This window comes from Neovison vison, chromosome 13 (assembly GCF_020171115.1).
Source record: "Neovison vison isolate M4711 chromosome 13, ASM_NN_V1, whole genome shotgun sequence".
NCBI classification, from domain to species: Eukaryota; Metazoa; Chordata; class Mammalia; order Carnivora; family Mustelidae; genus Neogale; species Neogale vison.
In genome coordinates, this window is record NC_058103.1 from 91,551,539 (window position 1) to 91,564,371 (window position 12,833).

Genomic DNA, 12,833 nt, shown 5'->3' on the forward strand with positions numbered 1-12,833 from the left:
TCAGTACTTGACATTTTCTTATGGCAGAACTTATAAACAACTATATGGTCAGGAATATAACTGATCTTTATCTTTTGAGACACTGTTCACTACTCTGATCTGTGTATTTATTCAGGAACACTATGCCTTGACCTTTTCTAATGAATACAATGACTTTCATGAAAAGAAAATGAGTAGGAAGTGAAGAGAAAGGTTATAAGCAAATGTTCTCACAGATTTGCTAAACTAGGGAAGTAAAGGAAATAGCTTTTTTCCTGTCATCCTTATCTAATAGAATCATTTTATTTTGGGGATGTTGGGGCAGATCTTTCTTCATCATTTTGGAGGGGAAACTTTAAATTGGCTTTATCTCCAAAGATATGAGAGATTACTCTTGTGCATTTAGTTGTTTACTTATTATGACATCCTATTAGGACACACTCCATTATTTCAGTATGTCTTGAAGTATTACATATGTTTTTATGTGAGACACTATTGCTTTTCTTTGTAGATTTCCAAGTATGGAAAGGGTATTAATAATGAAGTCATCTCTCTCAAGTAGTTTCTTCTGTATTGTATATGCTGGGATGGATTTTCTTTTATGCCTATTCAGAGAATTTCTGTTCAGTTTGTTATTAGTAATTACCCCCTAGTCACTTTCTTCCTATCTGTTTTCTAGATAACAGTTCCCTAGTGTATACCTGTATTGTATATTATTCTTCCCTAAGTATACTATCTTATACTTCCTTACATTAAATCTCATCTTAGACCTGTCCTTCTAAATCTCCAAGTTCTCTGTATCCATATATGTACTTGATTGATCTCCTCTTCTTTATTTTTTTATCTGTCCTAGCTTTATATCATTGCAGACTTGATCATATTTGAATTTACATCTCCATCATTAATGAGCACTCTGGGTAGACTAGTTCTCTTTCCTATGAGACTCTGCTGGATGTAGTGCTGGGTGTTCTCAGTTGTAACTCTGTTGATGATAATTCATTGTTTCCTTCTCATCATGGAATTTTTTTATCCATTGTGCTATACTGTTATTCAGGTAATCACTCTTCCATCTCTGCTTCCTGGATGCTCCTATTAATCACCTTTCGTGAGATACAAATAAAAAATCATTGTGTCTCCTTTTGTACTTAACCCACTGCTTATTTTTCTTTTAAAGTTACTCAGTCTGAGAAAATATTGTCCTTAAATAGAAATTTCTCAAAAATTTCAACTGAACATCATTGAATCTTTAAAAATATGTTAAGTGAGAAAACATTTGAAAGTACCATCTAAGTCTGCCCAGTCTACAGAAAGTAGTCTCTAGTTATTTGGATTTTAAGTAAAAAGAATGATTATTTTTCCCACAGCTGAGAGTATGACTTAAATCTATGAATGTGGATTGCATTTTCATAAATTATTCTGCTTCAAGATGGTTTTCTAGAAGATACACAGTTCTTTAATAATTTTCAGAGCAAGATGCATAGCCACACTTTATTTATTTTTAAAGCTATATTTTTTTCTTTTATTTTCAGGAAAAAGAAGAAGTAGAGGGGATATCAGTAGGTGCTATACTTTCTGACTATCAGCGTGTTCGAGTAGAAAATGTGTAAGAGAACAATTATTTTTCCTGTATTTTATTTTATTTTTAAAAACTTGTCCTATATTTTAAAATTACATGTATTTTAAGAATGGGACTAAATTAAAAATATAATTGTATCCAAATAATAAGTAAAATGTATATTCTACATGCTTCATGGACATAATAACTACCTATGTTATCTAAATAACAAAAGTTGTACTTTTACTTTTTTTCTATCCTAATATCACACATGGATAAAACTCCAACTGCCTTACCATAAGGAAAAATAAATTACTTATAATAAAAAAATCAAGGCAAAGATTTTTAAAGTCAAAAGTATTGTTTCAGTTTCCTTATTTGAATCAATATGCCTTTTTAATCCCTTTTAACTCATCAATCATTGTTAATAAAAATCAGCTAGTAAAATGAATGCAGTGATACCTTTGTTAAAAATGTATTTATTTATTTTAGAGAAAGAGAACAGGGGAGGGGCTAGGGAGAGAGAAAGCCAAGAGGGCTCCTCACTGAGCATGGAGCCTGATGCAGGGTTCAATCTGAGGACTCTGAGATCAGACCTGAGCTGAAACCCAGAGTCAGGTGCTTAACCTATTACATCATCCAGACACACCAGGAATGCAGTGGTATTTTAAAGAGGAAAATAAAAAAGCTTATTAAGGAATCTTTCCTTCTTTGGTCTTTAGAATTCAACTCTTGGCCAAAAATATTCATGTGATTGAAATACTTATAAAACAAAGCATTCAGCTTTCAAGGACTTTTTAGATTATTGCTCTCTTCATCTTTCTCACCCCTCAAAGGATGTAGCAATGGTAAAACATTGTATCTCCAGATACCAAAATAATCAATTCTATTCATCTATTCAAAAACCATAATGATAATATTGGTTATTTAATGTTGGCTTATAAAACATCATCTGAATTTATTTTTCATTTTTAGTTTATTTGGGTAAATAAAATACTGAATAGAAACTTTATATATGATTATATTAGCAAAAAGGAAAATAGGGACTTCAGTATTAATCTTCAGTACAGCTTGACCTAGAAATAAGTAATTTTGCCATTCAGAGTGATAAATAGAAATCAGATAAAGTTTGTATTTATGTAATAGTTTTATATTCTTGACAAAGACATATTCATATTGACTATCACATAAAAAACTTATGTATTAAAAAAACATATATTAATTGGCTTGAAGACTTTTTTTTTAATTGCATTTATTTTATCTCTTAATTCTGCAGTGAATTTAAGACAGTCAAAAATCCAGAATTTTTAGGACCATCTGGCTGTCTGAATCAGAAGAGCATGCTTCTCTTGATCTCTCAGGGTTATGAGTTTGTGACCCTTGTTGGTTGTAGAGATTACTAAAAAATAAATAAACAAAAGTAAAACTTTTTTTAAAAATCCAATTTTTAAAAAATAAAAGAAAGAAATATAGGACAAAGTATAATTAAATGAAGAGGAATATGATTCTCTCAAATTTGGGGGATATCAGTATCTCTGGAAAAGGGAGAGTGGAGGTGGAAGTTGGGGGAGGTCATATGTGTAGTTTGAAAAAGATTTCCTTACATTCTGCTCGCCTACATTTGAGAACGACTGATCTACAGATGGAGATGGATTGCATATCCCTTAAACCATATGTTAGAAATACTATTTTCATCAAGTTTTAGGTCGTATTCTCTGAGAATTATTTAGTTTACAAATCTGTGTTTTTTAATAAGTTCAAGCCCACATGGTTTAATGGGTAGCCAAACTATAGATGGGGCTGACATTTATTTATGAAAGTTAAAAGCCAAATGAAAATGTGCTCCTGATTAGGAAGCTGCCTTATATCTATATGGGAAAAGGGTCCAGAACATACCCATAGACAGAGGCAAGATTTTTCTTAAAACAGTCTCAGGTGCACTTTAACACATGGTTAAAGTACTCAGATTTTATAGAGTAAACCATATCTCCACTAATTTTATCCTTGAAAATTTTGAAGCGTTGTTACTGGGAGTCCCTTGGTTTATAGACTCAGTTTTGAATTAGCCTGTCTTCAGTTTGTAGTTTGTATTGCATCAGTGTATTTTCAAGATATAAAATATTTAATAAATATCACAAGCTCAAATGCAGTAGTGACTTACAGAGGAAGTGTATTTGAGCCATGATACTTTGAACTGTTAAAGAATTTAAATAAGCAAAAAAGCTTGACTTAAGTCTGGAAATAGTCAAAAGATTATGGCTATCAAAGCAAAAACTAAGAATTTTGCAATAAAGATAGAAAGAGAATAAGGTTTTTTTCAATTTAAAAAATCTTAGCTAAAAAATGTAGAGAGATCGTTTTGATTGGTAGGTGTTAAGTGCTGGTGGGAGGACAGCTAAAATTATAATGCCTTTGTTACATGGGGACTTTCAGTTTTATTATTTTTGTATTTATTAACTGCCTCAACATTGATTTGGATACTCTGGGACATTTTATAAAGGGTAAGTATGTAAAAACAGTCTGCAGTAGGAAGGTTTTGGTGTCTTTGAAAGTCAGGGTATAGATACCTGGAAAAAGAAGAGTGATATTTTTTTTGGAGAGGAGAGGAGAAGGGAGTTGAGGGAAATTGGAAGAGGAGGTGAACCATGAGAGACTATGGACTCTGAAAAACAACCTGAGGGTTTTGAAGGGGCGGGGGGTGGGAGGTTGGAGGAACCAGGTGGTGGGTATTAGAGAGGGCACGGATTGCATGGAGCACTGGGTATGGTGCAAAAACAATGAATACTGTTACGCTGAAAAGAAATAAAAAATTTTTAAAAAAATTTTATTTATTTATTTGACAGACGGAGATCACAAGTAGGCAGAGAGGCGAGGGGTAGGGGGTGGGGGCGTGAGAAGCAGGCCCCCCGCTGAGCAGAGAGCCCATGCGGATGCGGGGCTCCATCCCAGAATCCTGACCTGAGCCAAATGCAGAAGCTTTAACTCACTGATGCACCCAAGCGCCCCAAAGAGTAATATTTTTAAGGCCTTGTATGAGTAAATGACCAAATATGTAGTATGTTTATTAAGTATTGGGGTTTGCTGAGAGAAATTTTATTGTGGGCTTGAGTAGTCCAGCAGGGCAAACTTATAGATGCTGAGTTTTAGAGCGATGTTTTTTTATTTGAAATCTGATCTCAGCCACTTACTCTGACCTGGGCAAGTCACTTGGCTTTAACTGCCATTTATTGAAAATCAATTTTATCCAGGCATTGTACTCTTTTCTTTATCTTTACTTCTTTTAATCAGTTATAGTCCTCTTGGGAAAGTGACATTTAAGCTAAGGCATAAAACAAGTGAAGAAGGTAGGAAACATGGCTAGTATATTAGACAAGAGTGAGGAGGCCAGTGGTGGTGGGTTGGAGTGAAGGGAAAGTAGTAGGAGATGGAGCTATGTGCTAACCAGAGTGAGATCCATGTAGGTCTCTTGCAAGGACTTTTATAAGGAGTGATGGGGAGAGTTTGAGATGAGGAATCCCATGATTCATTTTATGTCTTAAAAGGATTATACTGTAGTATAGTAGGGAATTTGGGTAAATTGGAAGGGGAGGTGAACCATGAGAGACTATGGACTCTGAAAAACAGTCTGAGGGGTTTGAAGTGGCGGGGGGGGGTGGGAGGTTGGGGTACCAGGTGGTGGGTATTATAGAGGGCACAGCTTGCATGGAGCACTGGGTGTGGTGAAAAAATAATGAATACTGTTCTTCTGAAAATAAATAAATTGGGGGAAAAAAAAAGGATTATACTGGCTGCTCCATTGAAAACTGATTTTGAACGGGCAAAGAAAGAAGCAAGGAAAGAAGTTAGAGGGATACTGACATCAAAGATAATGGTGGCTCAGACATGGGTGTTAGCAGTTGAGGAATGATCATGTTGTGTGTTATGGTAGATTGGGTGAGAAATGTGAAAGAAAAAAAAAGAGGAGTAAAGGATGGCTTTACTTTCTAATTTCTTAATCTTCTCAAGAACTTTGAAAGGAGATACTTTTGTTCCTATTTATGAACTAAGAAACTAAAGACATAGAGTTTAGTTAACCTGTCAAAGTCATGTAGCTAGTAAGTGCCAGAGGAGATTTCAAATCCAGATTTGTCTTGACTCCAAAACCATATATATATATTCTCTCTATTGCACCATAATGTAAAATATGTAATACAATGCTCAATATATTGTACTTTTTTTCCTTATTATTATTTTTCATTCAAAGTCAAATTCTTTTTTAAAAATGTCAAAGTTAGTAGAGAAGAATAGTTCATGTAACCATAGGTATTGTAAATTTAATCAACATATAGATTGTTTTATTAGGATAAGTTGATTTGCCTGTTTTACATATGCTTCACAATTTTGATACCTAAGGAAGTTCTAAGAACAAGAATAATCATCCATCGGCATTTGGAAGCTTTTTAGCATAGATTTCTAAACTTAGAGTCTTACTAAAATTAATATTTCTAATCTGCCTGGAGATTTTATTTTTATCTGTTTATGCATAGCCTATGGAAATTAAATATGTTTATGTTGTATATATAAACTTCATTATGCAAAACATGTTTTTTAAAGCATTTTAAAATGCTAAAATCCTTGAGAGAAGCATTATGTTTAAAGTCAAAGTAATTGCTGTGGATCCAAGTATAGAGCATCAAGATATCATCTGATTTTTTTCTTTTTATTTTATAGGTGTAAAAGGCTTAATCTCCAGCCTTTAGCTTACCTTTGGCAGAGAAACCAGGAAGATTTGCTCCGAGAGATGATATCGTCTAACATTCAAGCAATCATCATTAAAGTAGCAGCTTTGGGTAAGTAGCCAGACTTTAAAGGGAGTTATCTGTTACCACACAGATAATCTGTGTTCACTAATAAACAGTTACAACAGAAAAAGGAGAATAATTTAGAATGTAAAAATGTGGAGTCACAACTGAACAAATTGACTAGGGGGAAGTTTCAAATGGGCTTTTGACCATTTACCAAAGTGATTACAAGTGAGCCTCATCATTTTCTTTTTTAAATGTATAACTGCCTCTAAAATTGTTACTGTATTTTGGTCCTTTGATTAAAGTTCTTTTTATAGGATTCAGAACACAGGTTCATAGGAAATGGGATAACAAGGCTGGTTTCTTTTTTTCTTTTTTCTTTTTTTTAAATTTCTTAAAATCTGTATTTGGCACACCCAACATATCATATTTTTCATATTTTTTAAAACATTTTGAATATGCTAAAATAGAATGATTGGCTTTGTGGTGTCAGAAATAAGCAGAGTAGTGGGTTTTTGTAGGGGATGGTAAGAAAATTATATTTGCGAGAATGTCATTTGATCAGTTAGCATGGATACAACAGGCAGGTGGTAATGTGATTCAAATATGGATATTATATACGAACACACTTAATTTGTTATTTTGAATTTTTATAATTATATTCACTTTCAATAAACTGTAGGGTTTGAGCTCAATATATTTATTTCACAAACCTATTACAGTAAATGCCCTGGAGCCTCAGGTTTCTCAAAGCCTAAATCATGTACCTCATTTGCAAGTTTACATTGCTGATCTCTGAAATAGCAAGGTCTCAAGCTGTGGAAGATTTTAAAGACAAATTCACATTTTAAACAACATTAAAAGAAAGATCCCATAATATTTCTCCTTGGTAAACATGAAGCTACTCTGTCCTTGTTGAAGGTGAAATGTTCTCTGTAGTGGAAAGTGTTATATAGAGAACCTGAAGTTAATCTCCTCAGCTGTTAACAAGAGAAAGATCGAGGTGGGGTATTCTCATTTTTGAGAAAAGGTTGCTCAGCAACACTTATGATTGAAGTTCTCACTATAGATATATTTGTCCTCTGAGCTTCTATATAAATCTATACAGATTATGTTCTCTTGCTTTCTCTTTGTCTGTTGCTCTCTTTTGGATTGCCTAACATTGCCTACTTTGTAATGAAGTTCATGTGACACCTCACGAAACAGTACACATTCTGTCACTTTTACTAGAATGGAGTGGAGAATGGAATGGATTAGAACCCAGAGAACTTACCTCATTAGAAAGAGCCGTATGATATAACCTCTGTGACACCTTTATTATGCGTAACTGATACTGTATGGTTTTTTTTCATTTGTCTATGTGGATATGTGTGTCTCTCTATGGAGGGGTTAGAGATGGTGTTTAACTGTACTAAACTTTTAGATAAAGTATAAAACTGAGCTAATTTGTCTTCAGCATTCGAATGACAAAAGTATAGATCTGATTTTAACATTTATAGTACATAGTTTCTATTGATTACCTAAAGGTGTGAATTGGTAAAAGTTATTCTTGAGAACACTGTTAAGGAATGGTTTATTATTGAGTGGGACATTCTTTCTAAGAATGTAAAAACATAAATGATGTGAAATAGGTTTCCAAGCTTTCTTCCTTGCCTATTTAAAATTTTCAGAAAGGTTTTTAATCAAAAAGTGGGACAATAGGACCTTTCTGTCGGGAGAGGGATTCAGCAAAATTTTGTGGCCCATTAGATTATAGGAGTGGTCTTAGAAAAACGTCAGTTCTACATGGCTGAATAAAAATGTATTTTGATAATTGTGTCACATAACCTTGGTCTCTTGTAGGCCTCAGTGAACTCATGAAATCTGCACATTAAATCTTCTGTTTTAAGAAGTTTCGGGGTTTTAGAATTATTTAAAGAACCTTGTATACATTGTATTTAAGAACAATCCTGATTTTTAGAAATACTTTTTTTAATTGTATATTACGTGAAAATTGTATGAGTAATTACATGAAAACTACATGAAAATTCTTGCCAGATAATGTTAAAATTTTCTAGATAAAGTTTCCATGTGTTTCTGTTCTCTCCTTTCTCTCCAGCTACTCCCTTTCCCAGAGAAACGTACCAGAAGTAATAACTGATCATCTTTCTAGATCACATTTTTCTTTTGCTATATGTATTGTGTATGAGTAGAAATGCTATGTTCGTTTTATGGGATTTTTTTTTAATAAATATTACGTAAATTGTATCATACTCTGTATTGGTTGACAGCTTGACTTTTTTACTCAACTGTATGTCTTAGGGATTGTTGTCCAGGTCATTAAAATTAGATTTACCTTAATTGAGTCCTCAAACAGTTAGTGCCTTGGTAGTCTTGGGTCTTAGTCCAAAGGCTGCTATGAACCTGATCTAATAAATAAATCAAAATCCTAAGCTATTTTTTCTGTTTTTTTTTTTTAATTCCAGAATAGATAGCATACAATGGTAGTTTCAGGTGTACAATATAGACAGTCAACTATTCTCTACTTAGTACCCATCAAGATAAGTGTACTTTTTTTTATGTTCATATATGTGCATATAGCATATTATTAGTTTTTGATGTTGTGTTCAGTGATTGAGGGGACTTTTCATCCCCTTCACCTATTTGTCCTATCCCCTACCCTCACCCTCTCCTCTCTGATAATCATCAGTTTGTCCTCTATAGTTAGGAGTCTTTTTTTTTTCCTTTGTTCATTTGTTTTGTTTCTTAAATTCTATATGAAAAATCATAAGGTACTTGTCTTTCTCTGACTGATGTATTTTGCTTACAATTATACCCTCTAAGCCCATCCATGTTGTTGCAACTTTCTTTCTTCTGGCTGAGTCATATTCCACTGTGTGTATAACACATACACACAACACACACACACACACACACACACACACTTCATCTACAGATGGACACTTGGTCTCCTTCCATGATTTCATTATTGTAAACAATGATGCAATAAGCCAGGGGTACATATATCTTTTCGAATGAGTGTTTTCATATTCTTTGGGTAAATACCCAGTAGTGCAATTACTGGATCATATGGTAATTCTACAAAATCCTAAACTACTTAAAGGAATACTATAAAATCTAATACATATAATGTAAAATTCCCAATGCCTTGCATTTAAATTGCCAGGCATGCAAAGAAGCAAAAACATTTGATTGATACTGAGAAAATCAACCAGAATAGATCAGATTTGGAATTAGCTTGCAATGAAGTTAAAACAGCTCTTATATATGCTTAGTATGCCCAAAAAAAGTCAAATTATGATTATGACAAGGAAAATACAAAATATTAAAAGACCTAAATATAACTTCAAAAATACATTATCTGAAATGAACAGTGCATGGCAATTAGACATTGCAGAAGAGATGAGTAAACCTGAAGACAAATAAAACTGTCAAAAATGAAGCATAGAGGGAAAAAGAAGGGACTAAAAGTAATACAACATTAGCAAACTGTTAGACTGTATCAGGCAGCCTAACAAGTGGTAGAGCCTCAGGAGAGGTAATGAGGAGAATATTTGAAGAAATAATGACCAAAAGATTCTCCCAGTTTGATAAAAACTGTAAATTTACAGATCCAAAATTTCAGTCAACCCCAAACAGAAGAAACGTGAAGAAAATCGCAAAGCACATCATAATTGAATTGCTGAAAACCAGTGGTAAAGAAAGAATCCTAAGGCAGCCAGTGTGAAAGATTAATTTTAGGGGCGCCTGGGTGTCTCAGTGGGTTAAAGCCTCTGCCCTCGGCTCAGGTCATGATCCCAGAGTCCTGGGATCAAGCCCCGAATCGGGCTCTCTGCTCAGTAGGGAGCCTGCTTCCCCCCCCTTCTCTCTGTCTGCCTCTCTGCCTGGTGATCTCTGTCAAATAAATAAATAAAATCTTTAAAAAAAAAAAAAGAAAAGAAAGAAAGATTAATTTTATGCAGAAAGCAAAGATAAAAATGTCAGCAGACTTTGCTTCAGAAACTATGCAAACTGGAAGATGATAAGACATCTTTAAAGTGATGGAAAATCAATAAAAATTACCAAGAATTTTATGCTCAGTAAAAATAAATTTCAAAATGAAGATCAGATGAAGACACTTTCAGATGTGCAAAAGTTGAGAGAATTCATCACCCACAGATCTGCACTATGTACCAAAGGAAAGTATTACAGTGCACTAAACACAATATTAATACCATAAGTTTGACAATGCATGTTCTTAAAGACTCTTACGGTGTGTCATAGCTTCATCCATGGTCTGTCTGTAAATGGAGGGGCATGTGTCTGTGATTATCTGTTGAATTCTATAGTGTCAGCCTGGGAGTGAGTCCAAGGAGATGTGTTAACAAGGCTGCTGTTTTTACTGGCCCTATGGATTTATAATGCATCTACTGAACCAGAAAGACCAATCACAGGGGAAAGGATATGGGTCAAACAGGTAATAAATGGAAATGGAGGGAATAATAGGAAATAGAAAGGTGCCTATAAGTGAATTACAATTCCATGGAGGGGTGAAATCATGTGACTTCACATGACCTCATGTGAGGTTGAAATAGGACCTCTGAGCTAGAGAATTTTAGATATCCCTCTCAGATCTGATGCTGACTACTTAACTGATGTCAAGAGAAACTCGGACCTATTTTTGCAAAGAAGGGAAATCGCTGATGTACAAGCTGTATCTAAAGATTCCACCTGGATAATTTGCAGCAACTAAATGACAGAGTGCCACTTGATGACTCAGTGCAGGGGTAGTTTATTACAGTTACCACTCAGTTACTGGTTTAAGGGCAATAGTTACCATTCTGGTCATGTTTCTGCTGACTTGATCATTACTGTTGAATTATATAGTGGGAGATTCTGAACAGTGGAGCTTTTGCTCTTTTTGTGGGCATAAATCAAAACAGTATGTTGCTAAGACATCTACCTAGGTATCATGGAAAACAGATTTCCACTGCCTGCCATAGTTTGGTCTAGTCCTTTGAATACAAAATACATCAGTGAAAGTGGAATTTATTATTAATAAATATTAATATTTAATAATAAATAAATAATATTATTATTAGGAGATAAATTTGGAGGATATACAGTGAATCAATATTACTGGTAACTCCTTTGTGAAGTTACATAAAATACATTTATGGAAAACCTATGACACCCAGGTAGAGCTGTATTTGGTATAATATACCAATTGATGACCTCATTGGACTTCATTGGTTATTTTTGTGTGAAAACCATTTTCCTAACCTCAGAGATATTACTAATATACTATGGTAATAACCCATGTTGTAACTTGATTGCTCTTCCCTCTGTGCCACATGTTCTGTAGGGATTTGAGGTACTGCATTAGACCAAAATCATGAAACTCAAGTTCATCGTCATGAAGAGGATTTGCTAGTCCAAATAGAGACACTAGAGGGAGCTCTCTTCCAGGAGACTGGCTGCATCTAGACCTGGGCCTGGAGGGACAACAAAGCTTTAAATGACTGGACTAATAAGAGTATTTTACTTTAATGGAACATCGTGTCAGTGCAGGGAGAGGGCTCGTGGCCTTGCCCAGGAAAGACTATTTAATATTCCAATCATTATGGCAGTTGATGTTTTTAAAGATCAATGATCAGGAGTATCAGAAGCCAAGCGAAGGATTCCAACTGTGAGAATACTGTGGCTAGTCTAGGTTATGGTGAACATTACTGGACAGTGTGGCCTTTCTGCTTGTTTTCTAACGGCCTAGGGTACCAGAGATATAAAGGGGATTGTCTTTCCCACAGTACATGGGTTGGGATCAGACAGATAACAGAACGACACTGTGTTGTTTTGAAGAGAGCATCTTGCATAATGACATCTGGAATCCAGTGACTGTTAAAGCCTGTACTGGGATTTTTGGGGTATAGTTATATTCTGAAACCAGATGGAATCAAGAATTTATTGAAGGGTATGCTTTGGTCACCACCCCAGTCTCTGTGAATGTGACTGTGCATGAGAGGAGTTGTTTTTGTTGGGTGAGAAATGGAGAATGTTACTATGATGCTAATTGACCTCACATGCTCATCTGGGCCACAGTATAACACGGAAGGACCTGGAAAGCTATTCTTGGGGTCCTGGACCTCTCTCTGATTTGCTGTGCTTTTTCATTACTTCTGTTCTTTAAATACGTCTTCACAGTTAGGGTTTTCTGAGCAAATTTAACAGAAACTTGGGACCTAGGCTAAAAGACAGGCATTGAAATGTAATGTATGACTGAAGAGTGAGAACTGCAGAGGTATTTACTTCTCTGGAGGTATATGTTTGCATTTCAAGGATGCCAGAATGAGGCCAGGATCTTGGAGACATCAAGGTTATAAAACTGAAGACACTAGTTTATTCCCCCCAGAGGGTTTTTGTTTTATTTTTGTTTTTTGGTTTTGGTTTTTGGGGTTTTTTTTTTTTTACATTCTAAGGTATGAAGACACAAGTCTTTTCCTTTACATATTCGAAGAAACTCAGAAGGGGAGGGGAAA

The 12,833-nt window shown here is 34.6% G+C and overlaps 1 protein-coding gene across 1 annotated transcript in view; it reads left to right on the top strand.

Moving 5' to 3' along the window:
• Positions 1-12,833, top strand: part of DPH6 (diphthamine biosynthesis 6) — a 175,955-nt gene that overhangs the window by 102,214 nt on the left and 60,908 nt on the right. Inside the window, exons 4-5 of the mRNA XM_044230901.1 lie at positions 1,509-1,582; positions 6,245-6,363. Of these exons, the coding sequence (XP_044086836.1) occupies positions 1,509-1,582; positions 6,245-6,363 (193 nt within the window). The remainder of the gene's footprint in view (positions 1-1,508; positions 1,583-6,244; positions 6,364-12,833) is intronic.